A 27,919-nucleotide genomic window follows, 5' to 3' on the forward strand; every position below is an offset into this window, starting at 1 on the left:
CCCTCATGTTTTGGAGAAACAGTCACATGCAACAATCTGTGTGGTTTGTCGTGATAACAAAAAGAAAACTAATTCTGGCAGACCAATCAGAAGCTATTGGAATTGTAAGCAGTGCGACATTACATTCTGTAAACATCCCTGTTTCCTCACGTACCATCAAAAATAAAGGAGTCGAGATTTCTCAATGACTAGTAAGTAAAGAATTTATTTATTACTAAACATATTTTAGTCTTATCCATACATCTATCTAATAATTAAAATACAGAATAGATGCAAGCAATATAAGCCACTGAGCGCTCACCGTAACGCGCCGCCGCAAATTAATAGGTCTCGTTCTGCCGTGAGCGCCTGAAATTAATGTGACCGGGAGAGGGTTAAGTAGTGCCTCCTTAACCAAACTAACAATATATTTTGTTAAGTAAATTTGTTTAAAAAGCTCACTTTTGTATGGCTCTCTTTATGAAATATAAATTTAAAACTAAATTATGGTGTTGTGTATTTTGGTATAAATTATGGAATAAATCAATGCTTTTATAAACATTTTCTATAGTGTTCAAGTTTGGCCTAAATTCCTATTCGTGCAATTTTTTTTAACTATACTATGTAAAATTCCATTAATTCCAAACCAAATAAAATGTTTAAAATTCTTCTGCAGTAAAAAAAATGTATTTTTAATAAATACTAAAAAATGTAATCTATTCACGAGCTTGTGGGAAAAAACTTGTAAACTTTTTGTGATTATCAGGAATAAATTGAAGAATTTTACGTAGTATTTTACTATTGGTTGTGGTAACAAATTAAACGTAAAGTAGGATAGGTCAGCAACTTTGGATTTTCTATCAAAATAATATTACTTTAACAAGACAGTGTAAATTTCTTCAAGATTTTGTTTTCACTACAAGACACAAATACTACACTTCAACTATGACATATACAATACAGTGGATAAGAGCAAACAATTTCAGGGTTCTTAAGTGATTCACAGAAGTATAGTGAATTTTTTTTTAAACAGGTATTAATATATAACTATAAACATATCAAATTCTACTGTCTGCTTAGACATATAGTTAATATATTAAATTATGGCCATTTATGGACAGTTAAATGTATTGATGCTGCAGCACTTAAAGAACTTGACAATATTGCCCTGGGCAGTTGCTGAGGTAGCTCGCTGCTTCTGCAGCACTATTAGTATGAAAAATGGCATTTATCTATTTTTGCACCCCACAATCAATATTCCTTTCACAGCGTTATTCACTATAAGAGCATTAAAGTCTTGTCAATGTTTGATTCACACTTGGAAACTTATTTTAAAGCTTACTTTACTCTGTATATATCGAGAACCAATTCCAAATTTAAAACCAATATTTATTGGTGACTGTTCCAGATAGCAGCAGCCAGCAGAGTTCCAGGAATCAGCCCCTCTACGATACTGCGACTTCTGTACCACATCAAGAAAGAAGCTCTGGTAGTACCCAGCTGATAGTGTGCACACTATTGGAGAGCTTGGTGGAAAAATTCACTGTTATTGCTACTAAATTATACTCTAGCATTCTCACGGCAAGGGAGGGTTTCATATAATGATCCTAGAACTGGCCATTTTTTTCCTGTGCTGTCAGGCCTATTTTGGCTGATATACAAAGATTTCTTATACTGTTTTGAGGCATGTTTGTTTTACTATGTCTTGTTACATAGGGAATTTTCCTTATGAAAAAATTGAAAATTTGTTTATGTTTCGGAAAGAAATGAATTTGCCTCACAAATAGAAAAAATAACAATAACTACCATAGTTATAGAAGACATAAAACAGTCTGTAACGAAAAAGTTGAAAATTTACCCTTTCCATTGTTTTAACATCAAGGGCACCTAGACTACAAAAGAGATCTGTCCATCCAGTGAAATTCAGATGAACAATTGTTCTCATTGTCTTATCAAGTGCACAATTTAGTGCACTATGGTGTTTTAGACTGGATCCCAAAGCACAACCTCATTGTAGTCTGGATGTCTCTAATGTTGAAACGATGCAAAGAGTTTGTTGATGAGTTTTGTTGCTGACTTTTTTAAGTCTAAATCCCATTTAACGATAATGTTAACTTTATGTTACATATCTCTGGAAGTAAGTAACCTAGAAACCTACATTTTTGTTTGTTTGAAAGAACAGCTCTTTAGTTAGTTCTGCGTAAATTATTGTTATTATTGGTAAAAAATAAAAAAATTGGTGATTTAAAAAAAAATATGATTTTTGTAAATTATTTTTTATATTTTTCCATTTGCTAAATTTTTATTTATAATTGGAATATTTTGAAACTTTAGGAGGAACTAGTGTTTATAGTAATGCAGCTACAGTAAAACTTTGGCTATTCTACCTATAACCGTTCTTGAGATATATCACATCAAATGTACAAAAATGCTATTTTGCGGAAAACTGCAAAAATGTAAAAATTAACACCACAATATAAGTTATATTACTTTTAGTGTAATCCTGCACCATAAGATGGGTTCTCTGGGTCTTCTGACTCCTGGTAAATGTCTTCCAGTCTTCTTTTGCCTAATGTCCTGCTTTTTTCGGATTTTTTTCAAGGTCAGTCATGGCCTTTTCTGCTTTTCGGAGTCGGTCCAAATCCATCTTCTTCATAGCGGCAAGCATGTTAGATCCTACTTCCAACCCTAACCCCTCTAATATTTTACACTTGCTGGAAAACCCTTCATTAAATGATAGCACAGCATCATGTGCGCCAAATGTGAAGGTGTGCAATCGTACAAAAGTCCTTTTAGGAATACGAGACCATATGAGGTTGTTTAGTGACTCATTTGGGTTCTGGGACTTCCCTTTGAGGCACTTTGCTAATAACTCTGGATCAGACATGCTCTTGAAAATTGGTTTTAATTTCAACATAATGGCTTCAGGGAGATGGAAATGTTTGCCATGGTCATAGGATTTATTTTCGAGTTCTGCTTTTTTAAATTTACGTCACTTCATCATTCGGATACAATTGATGTGTTGGCGTTTCATTTGTAGATTGGACATGAAAATATGTTGCCCAAACAGCTTTCTTCATCTCAACTACACTATGGGTGTTCCTCCTAATTGATAATCCATAAAACGTCTGAAGCTTTTGAACCGCAGCAGTCGTTAGTCGGGTTTTCCCAGACAAAGGTTTCCCATCTGACAATTTTTCTTTTTTATATTTATCTTTTAGAGTGCGTAGGCGAGTCCCCATACGCTTCTGTACATGACCTACGCATTCTAGTTTTTCTAATTACTACATCAGGTCCATAAGGTAGGGATTCAGATTGATACAGTTGCATGACCAAGGAGCTTTTTTACTAAAACTGAGTTGCAGGCCTTATTTTATTGATTTTTTTTCATGGCTTTATGATTTATGTATTACAAAGTGTTATATATCATTGGAAAGAGGAAATTTCAAACTGTAATATTCAATAAAAAAACCCAAAATTGAAAAAAAATATTTTTTTTCAATTTAGACTCCCCTTCTCTTCAGATACGGAACCCAGATTCCAGGAGTCACGTCTGTGACAGTAACAAATCTCGGATACTTCAGATACTGCACTAAGCAGAAGGTGAAACGGAGCTAAACTGAACATTCGCATTAAATCAACTCTTCCCACTGTAGCTACGGTATGTGTATAACATTTTGTTTGTAAAACTGCTACTTTTGAGTTTTCCGGTACATACCAAAGTTTTTCGAAGTATAAATTAAGATAGCCAAAAACGACAAATTTATCTATAAGTAAGAAATTGTAAAACGTTCTTTTTTATGCTGAAACTATTTTACCAATAGTGTTTTACATATTACCACAATGTTTCTGTTTTATTTTTTCTGTTTTGTTTTTTTAGGCAATATTTTTTATTGTACCTTATAATAAAAAATTTATAAATTAAATATGAAAATTCATAAATTTGTTATAAATATTTTACAAAATATGTAATTGCAATAATTACAACCAATAAAACAATTTTTGGAAAACTGTATTGCTCAACCTTAACCCAGGAACTGGTGACGATCGCTGCAGCAACGGTCAAACATCGCTACGAAAAAGCCACTTTATAAAGTAACTATAATGATTTTCGACGAAAGTAATGGTAGTGTTCAATAGGAGATAAATAAATGTATTGATTAGTATGAAGTTCGGTACCTTTCAATCTTTGATACAAGTCGGAGAGAAGAAGAATATTGTATTTAATTTTCATTCTTGTCATTTATTTGCTGTTGTTTACATATTAGTTAGTTTGTTTGTTTATGTTTCTCGTTGCAAGTATGTAATATTATTTGAAGTTATTATTTAGTCAAGTGGTATAAACATGTTTTGAAAAGTATTTTGCTTTCGCGGGAGTGATGTAGTGAAACAAATAGCTAGTGTTTTGTTTCAAAATAACCCAAGTTTCTTAAACTGTGTTGGCTTAGGTTAGGAGTGTCAAGTTTGTATTTTAGCCAATTTTATTTATTTTATATGTTGAATTTCAACATTATATGCATTTGAAATGTATAGGAACTATTTAGATCAATATATTGATATAAGAGAATTTTTGACTGTAATTTTGGTCAAATGTCTTAATTTTGGACATGAGTCATAATCTGTTTTATTGCTATCTTTTCCACAATTTTTTAAATAGCTGGCAGTATGGAGATGGGTCTTAGTTCCTGCTTGATTTTGGGAATTGTAACTTTAGGCAGCGGGCCCCGAACAATATTCTTCTGTATAGACTCACTGCTTTAATCATTTGTATGGAAATGTCATCGATCCCCACAGCTCTACTTTTTACTTCATTCATAGCAGACTTAACGTCATCTTCACTCACAGCTACGAATAAAATCTTCTATCATTTCATTTTTCTTATTCAAGCAGAAGAACCCAACATTATCTGGATCAGTATCATTATTAGAACCCATTGTAACAAAGTACTTATTTACATCATCCATGTCAAACTTTTCTGACATGACTTCATCTTGTTTTTACCTATTATGTCACACTTTTTTCAAGCAAGTCCAAAACTTGAAAAAAATAAGGGTTTTCAAATGATGCCAACTTTTCAAAAAAAACCTTTTTTTGCTTATCTTATGATATGATTCAATTGGTTTCGGTCCACTTTGTATTTCTCCCAGCCTTCACTTTTCCCAGATTTCCAATAGTTGTTCCTCGATTAATTTTTCAATTTCGTCAATTTTGCAATCTCTGCCATCCTCCAGGGAGCTTTAATTTAGTTATCTTTTTTACAAGCAATAGGAGCACATTCATCATATAAATTTTTTATCTTAGAAGTAATAAATCTCTCAATATCATCGACTTGGCATCATCTCAATTTATTTCTAAAAGTTGTGTGACAGCTTGGTTTACCTCGAATTTGTAGAAATCTCTGTAACAGATTAGCTTAATTTTTTTTCTTCTGTTTTTCACGTGTAAATTCACAAAATTCTAGCTAAATATAGTCACTAATTTTTACTCCTCTGTGGTCTGTTACACTGGGGGCATCTATGACACTGGTCCTCTTGACCTAAACCGACTTGTCCACTATAATGTGATCTATCAAAGTGACTGAGGTTGATATACCACAACCATCATATACAAATCTTGGCATTGTATATGAAGGAATTTTCAAGATTTTTTACAGCGAATCATCAATACATTGTAGCAACAGTTTACCTTTCTAAGAAGACAGATTAGAAATAACACCATGGTAACATCTGTACTTTTGATGATTTATAAGACCTCAAGGGCTTATAGGCAACAATGTCTTGAGTGAGGGCTGTCCAGAAAGTAACAAACATTTTGGTCTATTATGGGAGTGGGCAGGGCTAGAAGAGTCGTATTGGTGTCAAAACGTCCCTATATTCAGTACACATCTAACGTGTCGTAGTATGCTGATTGTGCCCCACCGATTTTTCACTCTGTGATGTATTTAGATGTGTATGTACATTGTTTTTTTTTTCTTCTTTTTAGAAAAAAATCTATTTTAATTTATTACAAAGTTTGTAATTTGTACAGACAAGAAATATGAGTGAAAGCTAAGTTTGAAATAGTGTATTGATTTCAAAGTGGTCATACCGTCTGTGATAAGAACCATAATGGCAGGCCTAGCCTTGTAACTGAACTAGTAATGAAAATCAAAGTCAAAATTTGTGAGAATCAGACCCTTTACACTTACAGAACTTTAAAATTTTCCTCAAGTTGCACAAAGCTTGGTGCATGAAATTGTGCTGTTAAAGCTTGGCTACTACAAATTTTGCACTAGGTGGATTCCGAAAGATCTAGTGGAAGACCATAAAAACAGTGACTGGCTACGACACCCGCCTTCCTCAAAAATGATGGCAAAAATATTAACAAATTTAACTATAGTGTTGTAAGTGGGAGTGAGATTTAGATGAAGCATGTCAATAATGCATACTGGTTTAAACCAGTGAACCAGTGGTTGAAATTGCAGGCACTATATTTCTACATAGGGTATTGAAAAACCACACTATGATAAGTGCTTTAACCCTTTGTGGACCAGGCAACAGTATAATGCGGTTATAGAATGTATGCAAAAAGTTCTGAGCAGCAATATAGTGTTTTGTCAATTATCATTTGAAATTAGGCTGCTAATTTTAAAAAACGAACTAAAGAGGAAATCTAAAGAATTAAACACAAAGATATTTCTAATAAATAAACCATTATTAAAAATACAAAAAACAAATTGTAGATCTCTAAATTTAGTGTTATTGATTTCTTGTATCACTTGGCAAATGTCCAAAAATATTGTTATCATCATAAAATCTACTTTTTCATGAAATCAATAGAGAAATGTTCTGTCTATGTACAAATCCTATCGGCTCTATGAGAGAAGCCCGGTGAGTCGACTAAGAGGCCAAAGTGGAAATTGCGAATTGGCCTTTTCTTTAGTACTGGAGCCCAAGAAGGAAAGCCTCTTAGTTTTCCTGATCTCTGATTCAGTGATCCTTTCTAAAGATCAGTCAACTTGGGTAGTACCAACACTACAGAGTAATACTCACTATTCTACTCTTCCTTCTTGTCAGACTTTCCCATGATTTTGCAACAGGTGTCTTTGAAATAAATTATAAAATACAAATATAATAATCTATCTGTAAGCACTTGGGCAAACGAAGTGATTTTCAATTGTTCTTCATAAGGTATTGGGGGAAATAATAAACAACACTGTTCAAGAATTCAAACAAAACGTTTTACTGGTTTTTAATATTACAAACAATTCTTTATCGGTTGATTAAAGTCAGAAGCTTATGATTCATTTTTATGAATGTAAAAATGTTACATAGATGAAGAGTAATGTTACTAAAAAGGTAACATATTTCAAAGGAAGAACTTTGTGGTAGATATTTGGTTAGCTGCTGGAATCAGTCTTGTTTGATGCAAGGATTGCAAAATATTTGGTATGTCAACCTTCAAACATCCTTAGTTCAGATCTTCACTCATCCCAAATATGTTTTCCTACAGTCAATTGATTATGTTTGATTACAACTCACTATGTTTCTTCTTGAAATTTAGAAGTATTTTTCGAAACAAAGTCATATTTCATGCAATTGATTTAGGATTCAAACCATTACATAATTTGTCACTAATAATTCATTATCTCATTCAGTTAAAATAATTTTTTTTTTTTATTGAACGGAAGCAGCACTGGTTAAAATTAATATTTCTTCCCACAAATTAATAAAAATATCTCACTCTATATACTCTTCAGTAATTACATTACAGATCTGAACTCTGCAAACCCACTCCAGGTTTCATAGAAATAGATATAAAAAAAGGTTTACCAACAGGGAGACTAAAATTAAAGCTTAAAAAACTGAAATACTCGTACAATTAAAAAATACTTACACATACAACTTGACTACTCACTATATATACATAACTAAATACATTGAAATACTGAATGAAAAACATACAATAAACAAAGTAACTGTACTGGTTTAAAGATTTAAATAGGGCTGTTTTTAAAACACCCACATGTTAACCCCTTCAAGATAGAATCTCTTTGAGAAGAATTGACAAAACACGGAGAAGCCTTGTGTGATATGGGTTCTGTCCTGACGGGGTTAAATTTGTCTAACAAAATTGAAATCCAGAACATATCTGAGTGTAAATTAATTATTTACTTTATAAAAATAAACAATTGGGGTAAACATATAAACATTTCAATTTTATGACTTGGTCAATTTTAATTGGTCAAATTCCTTATGAAACCACAGTTTTTATTTTGTTGGGGAATAAAGATATCTTATCCCACAATATGTTAGCTGATGAACAATTTTAACTTAAAACCTATGGTTTCAGAATTTGATACAAAATTAATTATTCAATCAAGAGTTAAAAAGTAACATATTTTTCTCCTTGTAAAAAGCCGTAAATGTATCAATTAAAAAAAATTACAAACTTTTATAAAGTATCATTTTGTTAAACTCTATATAATTACAAATCTAGATATCTTTAATTTCTAGTTATGTTTTATTAATAACAACTTTATGTTTTATTAATAGATTAACATAAAATTAATTGTAGACCTCATTCTCAAACATTGCTCAAAGCAACCTTTCCTCAAACTGTTTTAATTATATTAAACAATAGTGTTTGAGGAGTATTTGAGAATTCAGCCCCTTTGTTCTTGTTATATAGAGAAATAAATTAAACAACATTGAGCAAAAACAATAAACATCACTATACACAACTATATGGTACACGTTAAGTAAAAAAATTTAACAGAAATTCGAGATATGTATATAAAGCACACACAATTAATTTACTGAATACTTTTGTTCTACTTGTAATGTTAAAATTCAATATAGACTAATAAAACAATCTTTCTTCAGAAAAAACTAATTCACTTGTTTAACTTGTTTATTCATTTTTTATACATTGATTCAACTGGATATAACGCAGAGTAAATCACTTATGAGATTGTTTTTTTCTTATTTACATATCGGATACAAACAAAATCGTTTACAATAAATCATTCTATATCATCTATCTTCTTGGTCAAAAATTATTCCAATAAACCAACTATTAAAATATAGAAATCTTGGAGTTTGTTACATTGCAAACTACCCAATGTACTGTAAATATCTAGTAAAAACTTTACAACATTTGTACTTGTCGATACACCTCGTGTGTAAGTCCAAATATAACAACAAACATATAGGCCTAGTGCGAAACAGTTCCGTCAGTGATTCAAGACATAAAAGCGTTATCACAGGCGCGAGAATCACAGTGTCTAATTGACGAGTAAAACGAGACGGGGAACTGTATTAAAGCTACGAACACATGTACATATATACAGGCGAGGAACTAGCAGAGGGTCTCCATGCCCTTGGTCGTGGAGGTGTTCTGTTCCCCGCAGGAAGGGAGGGCATTGGAGGATGAAGAACGGGGATGTCCATCGGAGGGCGACTCTCGCAGACACCAGAGTCTGCGTAATGCGGCCCAAACTTGTGGCTGACATCCGACCACGGCGAAGATGAGGACACCCTGCAGAGCGTTGATAAGGTCTGTGAGGTACCAGAGGTAGTTGGGGCCACCCACCGCCCAGGACACCACGTCGGCCACCCAGGTCACACCCATCACGACCACCAGTTTGAGACATACTCGGCCCAGAGTTGCCCTAGAACACAAGAGTCATAGATTTATTAGTCATTCCAAACAAACACAAACACTCTGATAAAACTTCTCCCGTTCTTTAAGCATACAAGCATACACAAAACTCTATTCCGTGTTTTACAGCATCATTTACAGTATCTTCATCTCTATTTAAACAGGTTTAAAACAAAATTTAAAACCAGTGGTGAAACTAGGACTTGACTTTGGGGGAGAGGATTAGTCTGATTGAAGAGCACAACACATAAGGAGTATAGAATAAATCAAAATTTAAATAAATTACGCTTAATTCAAAGTAAAACATTTAACTCCTGTATTTAAAACGATTAATATTGTTGTTATAGATATATTTTTTTAATGTGTTAGAGCTTTTGAGGGGTTTTCTACCTCCACTCATTACCCACTAACGTATCAGGTTATCCCACTACCTTGAACATTTAGAATACTCTAGGAATACATGGGTGGATCGTAAGGGACTATCTTTTGGCCCCTATATACTTGGCCATATACTGATTTTCGAGAGGGGCTATCTTGGTTTAGTTTGCCAATATCGTTAGGAAATCTAGCATTCTGATACAACAAAAAATCAAATGTTCAGAAAGAAACTCGGTACTTGTACTCGGTACAATTCATGAAGTTAAGTTTATGTTATTCTTTTACGGTTACAATACAAGAGTAATTCATGCATTTTAAAAATCTCGTTTTCAAAAAACAGAGATCGCCATGGACCCACTGCTATGACAGCAAACCATAAAACATGCTTCAAGTTGACCAATGTCTTAAAATTATGCAATCAGTATAAGACTGGGTTACATTTTTTTATATTTGAAGTTATGAAAAATTATGTAACTTTAAATTGTTACAATATGTTAAAAAACATGAAAGTACTAATAAGCTATTATTTCTTAACGTATATGTTTTAAATTGTTTTGTAGTTAACAAATTTATTGCATTGTTGGTGAACCGTACAGCATACAAGAATGAGTATAAACTGAATTAAAGCTATTATATATGGATTAAACTTTAAAATAAACATTTGTTTTCGGAATATTATTGTTGTTTACTTGGTTAAAACTATTTGCACAATCATGAAATGCAAATCTCAGCCAAACTCTCATTGAAGATATCTGAAATTTCTGGACTTTCTAAGAAGATGCCATTCAAAATTGTTAAGTTGTGACAATTGTTTGTGGAAGGGTGTTGACATTAGTATAGATATAGATCATCAATCTAGAACTGATGAAGAGTCCAGATCATCAATCAGACTTGTATAACAAGTGGTGACCATTGTATCATTGTCTGACCTCGCAGCATCTCTTGTGTGTTCTCCATCAATAGTCTGCAGCTTTGTGCCTTCGCCAAGATCTAATTAACTGGTGGGATCAATTGGCTGTGAGCTTAATGAGAGCAGAGGAGAGAGAAAGGGAGGTGGGCGTCTCCGCTCTTGATATGCTACTAATTAAAAGACAGGTGTGAAACACTGTGAAAACAATCCTTAACCTTTATAACAAAGATTTTATGTCCTCATGAACCAATTTTCCATTGTATCTTCTTTAATGTTGGATTGATTCTCTGCTAATAATTTATATCTGAATTATTCTAAAACAAACGTGGTGGAATTCTATTCTCAAATTTGTTAAAATCTACCAAATATATTCATTAATAGTAATTCGTCCATAAGCTTCTTAAGGTTCATCTCGATTATGACTTTAAATGGAGCACTCACATAAACATACTATCAAAATAGCTCAATTCAGCAACTTTTGAGCTGAGGTGTCATTCTTTACTTGTGTTGTATGATGTTCTTGAATTGGGATACTTAGGCTTATTTGAATCCAAGTAAGATAGGGTATTACATTTAACTTATGGATTGCAATGCAATTGGAGGGTTTTTTGGTGCCATAAGTTTTAATAGAATTTTTACTCATGAAAAAAGGGCTTTAAGATCTAAGGGGGTCCTGAGGAATGAGACCAGATAAAGGCTGCAAAGAACATTTGCGATTGGATTCTCTCCATGATCTATCAGTTTCTATTTTTGTCTATTGGAACAAACACCTTTTCCCTAATTATAGGAACATCTTCATTACAGACATCTTGAGTAAATTTATTTCTAAACTCTTTTTGTACTGCAATGTTCCAGTTACAATAACAATAGCGTTAAACTAAATCAAAGGTTTCCCTCCCAAAATTCAGCACTGGATCCACCCTGAGTAAAATTTACAAGCCAAGCTCAACTTTCTGAGAAGGTTTCATTAGGATAATTAATAGCCAAGTGACATTTATAAAATAGTCCAAATTGAAATAGTTAATCTAGTTTTGGTAAAAAAATATTAAGTATAACCGAAATTTAATGGCTTTTAACACTTTTCATTGGGATTGAACAGCCTAAAACAAAATTATAATAGTGGATCAGGGTTTGATCAACTTTTGATCATTTATGTTTGAGAATTCTGAACTACTGGGATTTCAATCTTGATTGTATTGGAAGGCATAAATTCTGATCTGAAATCCAAATTCTTACCATATAAAAAACTTAACATCTTTACTTGATTCAGTCATCAAAGGAGTTAGTAATGTCATGTGCCAAAGAAAACTCATTTCTAATTTATTCTTCTAACTCAAATCATCCTGAATATCCTGTCTCCAATGGCTGACTGTCAGGACTAGGAACTCAGTAAGACAGGGAAAAGAATACTCATAGTAGCTAAACAATTTAAGGATCTTTTTCCGTCATCCCACTGTTTTGTAATTTCTAATATTACTTCAAGTAAAATAAAATGATATTTTAATAAACATTTCTTTTAGTTAGCGTTTCAGAGAACCATCATATCTTGTTTAAATGATTGACTTTAACATAATTATTTTTATTTTTAATATGTTGTATTAATTTTGTACTACATATGTCAAAAAACCGTTTTGCGTAAAGAGCATTAAAATCCATTCCTAAATGCTGTGAGATACATTTTGATAAGTCTATATTTGCAAATACGGCTGAATTAAACTTACTATACAAATCTAGGCTCTAGGCTTGGCGTGAATGTGTCATTAAAGAGGTTTAAATACAAATGCAAAAGAGTTAAATGTCATGTTAAGAGTTATTAAATGTAACAGTTTCCATAAAATGACCTATATAAGAATTACTTTACTGGAATATCAAATGAGGGAACTGAGTACAAACAACTTATGAACATGAAATGTATTAAGCGCTGGTAGGGAGAGGCACTTATTAATGAACACACCATTGAGAGCACCTCCTACTAAGATGGATGTGCAGCCATAACTACTACTGCACTACTGACTAGGCATAATGACCATTCATTGCAATTCAGACCAGTCCACTGTGTGCAGAGAACTGTAAAAACCACATTTCAACAGAACACCAGTCCTTGGAATGTCAACAATGTGAATCTGATTTTATCTGTATTTATCATTCCAGTCCTATCTGTTGTTTTTACTGGAAGTATGACTCATGTTTCTAGAAACAGCAAGGCAAAAGTAATCTAAATTGTCAAGAACATGGAAAACAATCTATTGCCAACACAAAGTTACATATCTCATAACTTTATGTTACAGAGAATTAGAGTCTAAATGTAACGTTTTTTTTTCAAGCTACGTAAAAAATGTAAGTAATTACTTGTACATGAATTCTATATGAAGTTTATTTATTTGATTTGGAGATTATTTTGTTCATTATTGAAAAAAGGGAACAAACACTAGGATTTTCAGTACAAACAAGAAACTTTAATTCAATTATACATTTTCAAGACAATTAAGTTAATATTCTTGGAATTCAGTCAAATATTCTTGCTCTAGCATATTTGGCAGTTTTAAAAGTTTTGAAAAAGGATAGTTGTTGCCTCTTAGCTACTAGGTATCATAGAGCAAAAACATGGGTTTTTAATAATTATCAGTTTATTTACAAACTTCTTTCTTATAAGTGTTTTGATGTCTCATAAGGTTTTGGAAACTGCATTGTGATTTGAGAATGCACATACAACAAAGCAGGAATAGAAGTGAAACATAGCTGCCTTGAAAATAACGATTAAAACTAAACTTAATAAGGAAATAGTGCTTTCACAACCTTTAATTAGTTCATTAGCCAGTCCTAAATAATAAAGAGTTTAAAGATGGTGGATGTTTATCTTTGTGCAAAGATTCTATTTCGGCTACTGCATAAAATAGACCAATAATGAGAAAGAAAAGATTTTCTTTCATGTCTTGAAATTTCTTGAAGGTGGGTTATTCATAGTTTTGAAAGGGAATAGTTTTTATTTCATATGTTAGGTATCATAAAGAAAAACCCAAAAAGGTTTTAGGACTTTCAGATAATTTACAACTTTTGTTCTTACAAGTTTTATGGAAGATAACATTGTAGCAATTTGAGTTTATATGTCCATAACCATAATTTGTTATCACCACCACATTTTAAATTATTGTATTCAATATACTAAAGCTATTGTAAAAATATCTAAAAGCTATTTTTTTTTAAATAAACATTTTTGATGTGGCGGTCATATATATTTATTTGTGAAAGACGTTTTCTTTATTATTTCATAAGTATAATACTATAAGTATAAATTTATGTTATCTAATATCGTAAACTTTTACTTCCATACAGATCTAGGTAATAATCCCATATGGAAAAATAGCATGTTTAAAAATAACAATTTTAGAGACCACTAAAACCCTGTAAATTTTCAATATGGTGGAGCTTCCATATTTAAAAAGTAATACACTAAAATACTAACACGAGAACTGCTGTACAAATTAACCTCCAAAACTACCATACATTTCCTCTGTTTTCTGTGTATCCAACAATACAAAAATGAGAGACTGATTAAAACAAACCTTTCTGTGTTCGACTTGACAACTTCGGTTTTCCAAAGCCCACACGTCAATTCCCGGGCTGTAGCAGCAAACAATGTAAGATTCAAGAGCAGCAGGACTGCGACTGGACCAAAGAAGTAGGAGAATATTTCTGTGTCTCCTGAAAAAATACAGAAGAAACATCAATTTTGCAAACTCTAGTAGTGTATCTGAAATCTGACAATCCAAAATGTATATAATGTTAGAATTAGGACCTTTGCCAATTTCCATTATTTTGTCAGAAAGAAATTGATTTTTCAAGAAATGCTCTATACTTTTTTATGTAGCTAGCCTAAAACACTAGCTTCAATATAGTTTTATATATCGTCTCAGATATTATGACTTGATACGAGTGATTGTAACTCCTTTCTTAACAGTATATAGTGTATGACAATAATTATGGTAACAAGTAGTAATGGTCAGGATGGTTGGTGTATGTAAAAGAATAAATGCTAAGTAAAGACACTTGATTAAAATTGCTTTATATTTTCAACAACTTTTTCATTGTATAGTCTTTTACTAAATTTCTGCAATAAATTACTTGTTTACCACAGTAAAAACCAACTATAAATTTTGCTAGTATAATTTTCCCACATGAGGTCCTTAACTATTTTGAAACAAATTTGAATTTTGAACTATTTAAAAAATATCTTTAATAAGAACAATTTTAAACCTGTAATTATTTTTTTGGTATCATAGGTTACTGAGTTTTGCTTCAATATGCTTATATTTCCATTAGTTTTTGTCTAAAAACTTGTAACTGAACTTTCTAGATTTTTATTCACATTTTATTAAATACTAAGCAATTGCACAAGTAAAAAAGAAAACTGGATGTGTGCAAATCTCACATTTAAAAATTGAGACATCTTTTAATGAGGTTTTATAATCAACCTCAATTTTTGGGCAAACAAGATCAAGATTGTTCAGCTGAGATTTTATAAGGTTTGATAGGATTTTTTATCATGTCTGATTAGTCTTGTGTGTCCAGTCTATAAAACAAATCTTTTCAATCTATGACATGTATGTAGAGAAAAATGAAATCACTGAGCCTTATATGAGTTTCTACACAGTAAACTCAGTAGTATGTTTTTTTTTCTACAAGGAAGTGAAGTTACAAATCTATGACCCAAATCGTTAGAGGCATATTTTATGAGCAAAATAACAGTTAGAGTAGGTTGAGACACATTCAAAGAAAGCACAGTTTACATGAGCCAGCTGCAATAACATTTCATAAAAGACAGTTTGCTTGCATAGCGCGCTAACTGGAATCTGAGGCTACCAGTATGTAAATAAGGTTTATATCCAGGCTAAACATTCTGCTTTGAGCGAATTGTTGTAAGCACATGTCCACGGAAATGATCTATGGAGGCTGGTTTGAGTGCAGTTCAGGCAAGATACTTCAGTTATACATCTTTTATATATAGTGTGTCCTAGGAAGAAGTTTACACATTTAAGCTTCCATAACGCTTCCATTTACTGGCCGATTATTTTTAAACTTTATACATCTTTTAATAAGGATGCCAAAAATTGTTTATAAAATTTACAACTCATGTGCTCACAAAACGGAATGGTGGTTAAATATGAAATATTTAAAAATAAAGTAATTTTTTACAATTATTCAAAGATACATAAATCATTAAAGATTGTAACATATATTTTTAGAACTAAAGGAGGAAATGTAGGTGAACATTAGTATACTAACTTGAAGGTAGTATATGAACTTGAGGAGAAAGCTCTTATACAATCTTATTTCGGACTTTTTCACTGTCACTTAAATTATGGTTTGATTGTTTGGGGCTCTTCTCCTTACGCAAATGAAGTATTCATCATCCAAAAAAAGGTTGTCAGAATATTGGCAGGAGTCAATAAATATCATAGTTGCAGAGAACTTTTTAAACGTTTTAGAATTTTGACATTATTTTCTTTATATATACAACAATGCCTACTTTACCTCCGAGCTAATTTAGAAAAAGTAAACCTAAGGAAAAATGTTCACAATTATGAAACAAGAAGTCGTAACAATATCAACTTACCTCAAACTAGACTAGCTAAAGCGACAAAAGCCCAACGATGATGGCTATTAGACTATACAATAAGTTACCATTAGATATAAGGATGCTAAGTGATATGGAATTTAAAGCTAAACTAAATTATTTTCTATGTAAAAGATCATTCTATTCAGTGGAAGAGTACATCTCAACAGCGTGGACAAAACAAGACTTTTAGAATATTCATTGTATTACAAAAGTTGTAACATTGTATTGACGTGCCAATGTATTTGTGTGGAATATTTTCTGGCAGAATAAAATTCTTATTCTTATTCTTATAGGGTGGGGTTACTTGTGTATATTTGTCTTAGCCAAAAGTCTCTTTGTTTTTGATTATTTTTTTAGGAGAATATATTTTTATTTTATTTTATTAAATCTTACAACATTTTGCAATGTTTATTTTCTGATATGATGCTGTTAAAAACCTTTGTAAATACTGTGGTGAATAAAGAGATTCAATCCCATTCAAAAACATACATTGTTTTATTTGGTTTACAAAATAAACTGTTACCTAAAGTTAAATACTACAAATTTAATTTGATGAAAACTTTTTTTACCTAAATGAAAAGTTGAATGTAAACCCATTTATTCAAACTGAAACCCATTTACAGCAACGCACTGGTAACAACTATAAACAAATTACTTATCTTATGCTCTAAAAAGAAATTCTGGGTATAAGCAGAAGTTCCTCTTTGATAAAGCTCACCATTACGCTTTTGTAAAACATGAGAGAGTTGAGCATTTTATAAACCATTCTTGATTTCTGATTGAAAAGTGTGTACAATTTCAAACTGATCGGCCAGTAAATAAGCATGTCATGGGAACTTAAACTGTACACCTCTTCGTGGGACACACTATGTATTTGTGTGCAGTTGAACGTAATGTGAAAAGATTTGTACGAAGTTGAAATTTAACATGCAGAGCATAGGTATTATTTGATGATTCTTAGGTTCAAGTTTGACAATCAAAAACATATCAAGTTGACAGACTATTAAAAATTATGAAGAGCCTGCTATACCAGTGACCAACTTAGTCGCTGGACTGTACTGGCAGTAAATATTTTACTACTGTAAAATTTACTAACTAAGAGTTAGATTAATAACATTTCTAACATGATATATACTTTGTTTTATTATACAACAGGTTTTCCCTATGCAGGGTTACTTCATTTCAATACAGCATGAAAGAAAGCTGCAGTAAGTGTTATAAAATGAGCTTATAATTTGTGTTTTTTCAAAATAGTGCTAATGTTTTTAGTGTAATCTGTTGTATAGTGAATTCAAATAGTTTTAATCATAGAAGATCAAAAGAATTTCATAATCAAAGTCTCCATGGAAGAACCTTCAGAACTAACATACTCCTCCTGTACAGAAGAAGCATGGAGGAACAGAAAGATGTATAGAGTACCTATCCCAAGAAGACTGACAAGTGAATCAGATTTAGTCTAGAATACGCAGGTATAAGGCATATTCTTGTATACTCACCATAGAACCAACATCTTTTCTCGCCAAATCTTGGCTTGATCATGTTGGGGTAGGATTCCTCTGGGAGGTGGTCGCAGACAGCGGCAATCCCGGCGATAACCAGGGGACCACCCCAGGCGTACAGTTCGTAGAATCGGAGTCGACAGGCTTCCTGGCCCTTATCCAAGTTAGAGGGTCTGAGATCTCTGAAACATCCCAGTAAAACGATTAGGTATGGGGTCTAGATCGTGTTGAAGTGGGATTCCTATGAGAGGTGATCGCAGACAGCGACGATCACCAGATCACCCCAGGCGTATAGTTTGTAGAATTTTCATGACAATTCTCTAAGTTAGAGGGTCTGAGATCCCTAAACTATCCAAATTACACGGCTAGCTATGGCGTCAGGATCATGTTGGGGTAGGAATCCTCTGGGAGATCGTAGCAGCTAACCCAGTCAACAATATGAATCAGTTGGAAGTTTTCAGGGAAATCAGACTTGTATGGGAATGTGACTGCACAACGTTTGAATCTACCATAAATACGAGGAGGACGATATTCCTGTATCTGTACAATGTCGAGCTTGTTCATCACAAATGTCCGTCCTAACATAATGCACATAATTGTTATCAAGTGATCTAATACTAAAAAATAAGCTTTGTCTGGAAAAGTGTAAACTAATTTATTCTTGTTGTAAATAAACTGTTCTATATAACATAGTTCATGATTTCTGTTCTTAGAAACTGGCGATGTGATTTCTTATATAAATCGTTGACTGTTAGTGAAGCTAGCTAGGACTGTACGTAGAAATCTTTTCACTCACTAAGTGGCCTATATCTTAAACCATACATTAGAACGGTTGCATCTACTTAGAAAGTGTATTCACTGTAGACCATGGCAAAAAAAACTAACAGCCGCCTGTTATTAAGACCCCGGCGTCACAGGACCTTCTAGAAATGAATTGTTCGTCCATATATCCGTATATGCGATATATCTTTGATAGAAAGGGCCTAGAAACTAGAAACTTGATCAAAGTGTTCCTCTGAATCCAAGGAAGCACGCTAGGGATTTTGGGGTCAAAGAGCAATCCGTCTGTCTGTTCCTTTATTCTTCTGCGTGACCACCTATAATCATCTATATAATGATTCTAGAGGCTTGGAACTTGGTAAATGGGTTCCTCTTGGTTCAAGGAAAACCCCTATTGATTTTAAGGTCAAAGGGCATACAATCTGTATTTTTGTCCGTCTATCTGTCTATGTGACAATGCTTAACAGGAGGTCCTAGAGACTTGAAACTTGGGCCCTAGAGAAATGGAAGAACTCTATTAATTTTAGGGCGAAAAAGAAAGACCGTCGATGTCTTTCCGTCTCTACACTATTTCCTCCGTTACGTTCTATCTGACCCTTCGATACTCCGAAGTATCTATGTTTGGTCTTTCATTGGTTATTGGATGTTTTATCCTTTGCCAATAAAAAAAAAATAAATATATAAAATAAATATTAGCCATTTTATTATCTGTATTATCCACGAGAAAAATTCAACCTCAAAAAAGCCGCAAGCAGGACGAAAAATATTTAGGTCTATTCTAATGAGATTTTGTTCCAACAAAAGACGCATATCTGTACGTTAGCTGGAGTGTTAACATTGTTTGTGCAAATGACATCTACTTGTTTGTAATTCAGATCAACGCAAGAATGCCTCGCACAGTGTTGCATATTCAAAGGCCCACCGGGGAGCGTTGTTAAATGCAAATCAATCACGTGGCACTAATGAGTGACTACGTACAGAACTGTAGAAGGCGGTCATCAAGTTGTGGCCAGCAACTCTAATTCTTTTCAGAAGGCATGATCATTTGGATCTTTTAGAGGACCTCTGACAAATTTTGGGATACTCGCCAGGCGTGACGAACTGGCGTGCATGAATCGTCAAGAATGAAACGTTAGGTTCAGATCGAAAACAGACATAGTGAAAACCTATTACTCCGTTCCAAATAGTTTCGGATTAATTGTAAGAACACTTTTAAATGTTGAAAACTAAACCGTACAAAAGTTTGGGTAAAGTGTAACAAAATTGTGTTTTAAACACTGCTTGTAAAAGTTAAAATGTTATTTAAAATATCAACACAAATATAATGCAAAGAAATTAACGCAGACAATTTTTGTCGCAGAAGAAAGGCAAGAAAGTTCACTGTAAGTAAATAAAAAGCCTCTCTTTAGGACACGAGCTTTGACAAGAACGAGATTTAATCAAATACTGACGTATAATAAAAGAACAGTACGTTTATTCCCTTTAAAAACATGAATTTATCTTAAAAGACTTTTCGCCATACAAAATTATTTAGCAGAGAATAAGAAATATTTAAAAATTAAAGCGTGTGAATACCTAGGATACCTGTAAAACTACCATAATAACAATAAAGTAAGAAGAAGAAAAACTACTGATACAAATTACAATTCGGTTAATCTTCCCTCATCGTACTTTGATTAAAATTATAGTAAGTCAACCCAATTGATATTATTTTTATAAATTGTTAATTTATCAAACCGTTATAAAACACAGCACATCATATAAAGGCTTAAAAATACATCGTATTAATTTTACAATTTTTAACCAAATTATTTTTTTAATATCGTGATTTTTGCGATGTATCATATAATGCAAGTACAACGCGCGAACGTATGATTTAACCGATTTTTATTTTCATATACCGCGTTTCTTACATAACAATATATAGCATTTCCACACCATAAATTTAGATTTTTTTCCACCCACGTTCAGGCCTACAGGTTTTTACAAGTTGCTTCGACAAATCATGGCTAGTAGATGCTAAAAGACAATCGTGTGGAGTTAGAAGACTACCAGAACAGTAGAGGCTGCAGAAAAATTGAATGTCAGAGCTGTAGGGGATGAAGGTTACGCCAGATCTATAGGTAATGCGGACAATAGAGTAATCCCAAAGCAGTACGGACTGCCAATAAAGACTATTGCCAAAGTTGTTGAGGCTCTGGAAAAAGTATGAATGTCAGAGCTGTATCTGTTGTAGAAAAAGATGAACGTCAGACCTAGTATATTTTCTGTCGGAGGCAGTCAAATTATGTAAACATATTTACAGTGACAAACTAAGAGTCATGACCTCAGTGTATTCATTCAAAGACTGTCTCAGAAGTAGAGCCATATGCAACCGTTGATAACATGACCCTAATTGACAAGGGTGATAAGAGACTGGAACCGCATTAAGCAACCAGCCATTAAGTGGAATTAGCTTGTAGTGATAAGATTAAGTGAATTGCGACCATCTTGAGTTTAATTGCTAATTCATGGCCATGTGCATAGCTGCAATATCTGGACTGGAGAGGACGATTATAGCATCGCGATTGTAGCATTGGATCATTTTCTACTGAATTGCTTTATTTCTTTAAGTTAGTTAAACTACTTTTTTTAAACATTTCACTTGGCGGCCATTATATGTAACGTTATTTCAAGTAGCTAACCGTAAAAACTAAGGTCATCAGTCCATAATAACTTGGTATAAAGACCATCATAATACAACTCGTATTTGTACAACAATTTAAATAAATGTAAATGTAACTATTATGCCTTTGGATGATTGCCAGAAAATCCTTTTTATTCTGAGAAAGAAATGTTTCTGGCAACATAAATAATACGATGAATATGAGATGGCTTCTTCGTAAATCGATTTTTGTACATATATATTGTGTTATTGCTCGTTTGATTGTAGTATCGATTGTTCCATTATACATCAATGGATTGTAATAACATAATTTTATTTTCAAATTTTCAAACTGTAAAGAAATAATACAAAAAATATAAAACATTGATTCAACTTTATTCTGTTTATATTTATCCGTGTTTGGTAAATGTCACAATACTAATCGATATTTCAAGACTTACTCAACCACATTGTTTAAAATGGTAGGCAATCATATTATACAATAATTTTTGCACGGCCACATAGAGTAAAAATGCACTCTTTTGAGAATTGTGATTTTTTATAAACTAGTCTCATAAAAGTACGCTAGTTTTTTTGTTTGTATTTCAATGCAGTCAAATTGTTTTAAAGGTATAATAATAAGTGATTAAAAGACGTTATAATAACAAATATGTAGAAATTAATTAATAAAATTACAAATGGAACTCCAATAAGATATTTTAAAAGGAGAATCTTACTTACCTCAATCTTTATTCCGATTGTGCCAGAAGAGATATTTACATTTTTCCAGGTAAATTTGTAACTTAGTGAAACTTATGATTCGTTTGTATTTATTTAGGAGTTAAAGTTGATATTCATATTTATAAGTAAAATTGTTCCAAGAACTACAATAATTACACTACTAAATAGTATACTCGAGTGATTTTTTTAGGAAATAGAGTTTTAACTACGCTAAATAAAGTTGATATGATATGACTTGATTAGTATAAAGAATAAAGGGCCCTTTAACTAACGATGTCCGGGTGTTAGAGATGATTAACACTTAACTCTTTCAATAAACAGTGCATCGGTAATTAAATCATCCTTAAATCAATTGGCAGTCTGTTATTGAATGAACAGCATTCATTAACTGATTTCTCATAGGTTCACAGGTGGAGAAGACTGGCTTTAAGAAAATAAAACAGAAATTGACCTAACATAAAATAAACCGATACCATAAAGTATCGAAGGACTCGACAGAACATAACTAAATTATCGAAAAGACGAACTGTTCTTTGTATTTCGACCCCAAAATCAATAGAGGGCTTTCTTTGACCAAAAGAAAACCTAAAGATCCTAAAGACTCCTTTAGAGCCTTTCCATCAAGAATTATCGCATACACAGGCGCACAATAACACGATTTAAAAAAGGCCCTGTCGATTTGAATTTCAGCTATTTTGTCGATAAGGAATAATTTTTCAAATGAATAAAAGGTGCCAAAGTAATGTTTTTATCGATAAATTTAAATTCTACCTTTTCAACAAAAGGTAGATTGTCCTGATAACTGGCCCTAGCCAAACAAGTCAGAACACGCCCGTGACTGCCACTTACTAAGATAACGGTGGGAACACAGAGATGGCCGAACAACACATAGCAGCGCTATCTATGACCTTTGACCTCATCAAACGTCGATGATCGTATAATTGATGGAGGGCTGTCAACAGACCAGTCCTTTCAATGAAAAGCAACAGTCCGTGAAACAGAGTTGATAGTCCTACCAATGAGGGTATTTTCACTACAGTTTCACCAATTTTGGGTGTCTAAAAAAAAGTGAAATTACTTATAACAATAAGTAGATCTACAGAAAAATGCTTCAATAACAGTCATTACTGTCAGAAAAAATTATCCACCACAGTATTTAACTGTAATATTAAGATGAACTTCATTTCTTCTTACACATAACTGCAAAACAATAATATTCTCTCGGACTCTTGAAATGTATTGATATACATACTCATTTCATCATTAATTTAAGACTATTATGAATACATTTTCAAACAGTCATCGATTCAGCAGTACTATCATCAATATTCATAGATATCTATATGACTATTATTATCACCCTCATGATTGGATTTCCAGGAGGCTTTTTAGATTTTCTCAGATCCCAGAACACAAAACCACCATAAGTTGAATATAATAGTAGTCTAGCATACATGTATGTATGGACTTAAAATAACGCGGTCTAAACTTGGTATAGTGACAGTATTAGCATATATCTGTTTTGACAGGTTTGTTTGATAGTCTCAACCAACATAAAATTTCAGTATGGCGACCGTTAACTTTTGTGCAAATTTTTAATTCAGCCATTTCCCTACAAGGAAAATGTTTATAAAAGTATTAGGTAATTTTAAATAACTTTTATCCTTGTAGTGTTGTGATTTTCGATATCCCCTACGCTCAAAAAGGCGACCATTGAAATTTTAAGAAAAATAATATGGTTTAGTATATCTAAGTTATTATGCTTTTAAAAATTAGAGCAAAAGTATTTTAGAATTTTCAGGTCATTTTCAACAACGACTCTTCTTACGTCTTTTTCCTGTCTCAAAAGTGGTTTCGAGATAGACAACGTACAAAGTTTTGAGTGTATCGTCTACGTTTTTACACACCACTCTATATCATTATAAGCCTAATGATTGTAATCATTAAGTTTTCAAGAGATTTGAGTTTATACATTTTTGAAATTGTTACGAATATATTAAAACGCATAACATTACAACTGCAATACTATCATACACGTCATGTTGTTTTCTAAAAATGTATCTTGTAAACTAATAATGCAATCTTTTGTTTGATAATTCGAAATAAAAACTACATGTAAAATCTATATTTTTTTGTAACTAAGAAATATATATTTTTATCTTGTTTTGTTTAAAATTCAATACCTAAAAGAAACTGGTTTTACACAACGTTAAAATCAAGCGAAATAACTAGTAGTAAATGATGTTACGATCCGGAAATATCTCTAACTTGTTATAGTAGTAGATAAAGTTCCACTCCCAATGGACCCGAGATAAGATAACAGGAATATCAACAGACAACATAAGGGGCATTGTTCAGATGTATTGGTAAGATTTCCACTTAAACGCCACGACCAGATAACAAGGTTGCAAACATGGCTGGTTGAAGAATGTACAACAGATCTAATATGAACTACTATCTACAACATAAATTACTTCCCAGTTAGGACCAAACAGGTAGGTTATTGTTATCTGACGGTAAAACTTTTCAGATGAAAAATCCCTTTGGATATACATTTTGTAATATTATTTTGTACTGGTACGTTTCTGTGATGTTGCTTTCACCTCAGCTAATGCCCCCTGTTTAGTCTACTTAGTACAGCTGTTATCGCAAGATATCCAGAGACAAACAACGTCGAACATGGCTACTCTTTGAATGAACGATGACCGCTGGCTGAACGATGATATGACCCTTGTCCTTGCAAGCAGCCCGCCTGCCTGGCTATTGGTGGTAATTTGGAAGTTTTACCTTTAAGTCCCAAGTTTAAGTGTTACATAAGGCTTCCTACTTACTTACTGTAACTTCATCTGATAAATTATCTAAATTAAATTACAACAAGAAAAACTACCATATCATAAATGTGAAAAATTTGAGAGGTTAGAAACTACCGTCTCCGTTAATGAATCTTTGTCCAACAATCGATTCTCATACGCAATTGCCGATATAGAACTGTTGAATTCGGTCGTTACAATCTAAATCCTTATAGAATATCGAATACGACCTGTGCATAATGTCGAATTCGACCGTGAATTAGTGTTTATTATTATAATTTGTGCAATTTAAATTGTATTCAACGGAGAATTTGAACATTATACCATACGTTGGAATAAGTCGAGCATTGAGGTCGAAAACATTAGAAGTTTTAAAAATTGTCTAAAACATAGGCTATAACACGAATTTAAAAGCAAATTCCTATGCTGAACAAATTTTCAAATTAATTATTGACTATTTACCTGGTAAAATTTAACACAAACAGGCAAACATTTCATAATATATTCTCCACAAAACTTACCGACGTTAGAAGTTGGAAATAATCATTGATCAATCAGTTAAGAAGAAGTAGACGTAGACACTAAAGATTTGTTGAGGCGCATTTTCGAGATCAAAAAACCGATTCAAGATACTTGAACCAACCCATACCAATGTTGCAGATCATAGCTACTGTCTTCCTTCCTCACAACAAGGACATGAAATGGAACAAGGATCTCCTGATGATATAAAGAAAAATAAATCACGATCTAAGATCCCACCAATATTTTTGCGTGACGTAAATAAACCACCAAGAAATAATAAAAGATATTAAGTTGTAATGTAATATCAAGTTTCACAACTGAAATCAAAGCTAAATCGATCAAGATAAACCTAACAGAAATAAATGACTACAGGAAACTAACTAACTTTTATGAAACAAATCAAGTAAAGTTTTTCACGTTTAAACCTTCCCAGGACAAAAACCTTGAAGTGATCATTCGTAATGTTCCCTACTCTCTAACTGACGAAGAAATCAATCAAGAGTTATGTGACATGGGTTACCCGACCATTAAAGTATCAAGATTGTTCAACAAAAAACAAAAGTCCAATGCCACTCTGTTTTGTAGAGCTGGAGAATTCGGAAAGTGGTCGTGATATTATGAACCTTGAACAATTGTTTCACGCCATAGTTAAAGTGGAAATTAAAAAGGAAGTCAAAAAACATCCCACAGTGTCTGAGATGCCAAGACTTTGGTCACACAAAAAAACTTCTGCAAACTGGACCCTCGCTGTGTGCGGTGCTCGGGATCCCATCTCTATTCAGACTGCCCGGTCAGTAAAGAAACCAAACCAGTGTGTGTTAACTGCGGCGAGGAACATACTTCAAATTACAGGAGGTGTAAATACTACCAGGGCATCAAGCAGAAATTGACCGGTCGCAAGAAATCCTCCATAGGGAACGACCAAGAATCTCGTCCACAAGTTACAACGACACGACCCGAAAAACTCAACGAACCTAGGGAAAACTCAACCAAAATCATCTCCACCTCGATCTCCGTTGAATATGAACTCCCCCAGCTATGCTGAGGTGGCTCATCCGTCGTACATTCCTTCAACTGCAAACTCCGTAGAGGATCCACAATCTCTGGAAGCAGGTAACATCTCAGGTCTTGACGAAATAATAAGCAATGTAGTAAAAATACTCATACCCCAGTTGAAAAAGGTTATTCAGCAGGTTATTGCTTCTTTCTTTAAAAAATGCCCGTGACTAACAATCAGGCCCCAACTCTCTTTAAAAACTTAATTGTTCTCAATTGGAATGCCAATGGCTTGAAAGACAAAAAACATCTCTTTACAGATTTCCTAGTAAGACATAATATAGATGTTGCATGTGTCACTGAAACTCACTTCCTGCCCAATGATAAATTTAAAATAAGTGGCTATTCTATTTACAGACAGGACCGAGTGGCTCCTCATGCCTCTGGGGGTGTCGCAATTTTGATCAAAAGAAACATAAAACACCACGAATTTCTTGCTCCCCAGTTACAAAGTTTAGAAGCTGTTTCCATAAAAATAATTTTACAAAATGGACTCAACTTTTCATTAGTATCAGCATACTTACCTCCTAACAAACGTTTTGTTGATGAAGATTTTAATAGGATTCTCTATAATAATAGTCCTACTATTTTAATGGGAGATCTAAACAGTAAAAAACACTTTATGGGGATGTCGCACTAATAACCCAAAGGGTAATTGAAAATTGAATGACTACTTGATGCGTACAACTATTAATATATCTGCTCCTGTAGAACCAACATTTTATCCGGTGGCAGAGAAACCAGCAACCTGACATATTAGATATTGTTTTGTTTAATAATTTCAATGAACCGATAGTACAGCAAACCTTATGCGAGTTAACGTCTGACCACTTACCAGTAATTGTAACTTTTTCAATTAAACCCGATTTTACCAATCCTCCATTGAAACTAATAAATGGTAAAGTTGACTGGGCTGTATTTCATAACGAATTAGAAACTAATATTATCTTGCCGAATTGTTTACAGTCTTTCGAAGATATTGACAACTGTGTACTACAATTCACTGAGCTGATTAAAAATTCGGTTAAAAAAGCAGTCGCAAAACAATCACAAACCATGTTTTTGTCCTAATCGCCCTCCGCAAAGAATTCTTAATTTAATTAAAGAAAAACATGTTTTTTAGGAGACGGTGGCAGAGACACAGGCATCCAGAAGATCGCATGCAGCTTAACAGGCTCATCAGGAAAATAAAATCAGAATTAGATATTTTCAAAATTAATGACTATCAGAAATATTTGAGTGAAATAAACCCAGGCGATAGTTCAATGTGGCTGGCAAACCAAAAGAATTCTCAGAACGCCTTCTACGATCCCTCCCCTTCAACAAGGCCAGGAGACGTAC

The 27,919-nt window shown here is 33.0% G+C and overlaps 2 protein-coding genes across 3 annotated transcripts in view; one reads left to right on the forward strand and one right to left on the reverse strand.

The window, feature by feature from the left end:
• Positions 1-2,062, forward strand: part of LOC124367795 (protein MTO1 homolog, mitochondrial) — a 29,123-nt gene extending 27,061 nt beyond the window's left edge. Inside the window, exon 13 of the mRNA XM_046824911.1 lies at positions 1,388-2,062. Coding sequence (XP_046680867.1) covers positions 1,388-1,483 — 96 coding nt within the window. The 3' untranslated portion in view covers positions 1,484-2,062. The remainder of the gene's footprint in view (positions 1-1,387) is intronic.
• A 5,114-nt stretch (positions 2,063-7,176) lies between these two features.
• LOC124367797 (probable G-protein coupled receptor Mth-like 1) overlaps positions 7,177-27,919 on the reverse strand; it is a 134,807-nt gene continuing 114,064 nt past the window's right edge. Inside the window, exons 3-5 of one of the 2 annotated variants that reach the window (XM_046824913.1) lie at positions 18,023-18,207; positions 14,473-14,611; positions 7,177-9,631 (exon numbers count right to left, since the gene is read on the reverse strand). In XM_046824913.1, coding sequence (XP_046680869.1) covers positions 9,319-9,631; positions 14,473-14,611; positions 18,023-18,207 — 637 coding nt within the window. In that variant the 3' untranslated portion in view covers positions 7,177-9,318. The remainder of the gene's footprint in view (positions 9,632-14,472; positions 14,612-18,022; positions 18,208-27,919) is intronic. The other variant, XM_046824912.1, reaches the window with a different exon arrangement.

This window comes from Homalodisca vitripennis, chromosome 8 (assembly GCF_021130785.1).
Source record: "Homalodisca vitripennis isolate AUS2020 chromosome 8, UT_GWSS_2.1, whole genome shotgun sequence".
NCBI classification, from domain to species: domain Eukaryota; kingdom Metazoa; phylum Arthropoda; class Insecta; order Hemiptera; family Cicadellidae; genus Homalodisca; species Homalodisca vitripennis.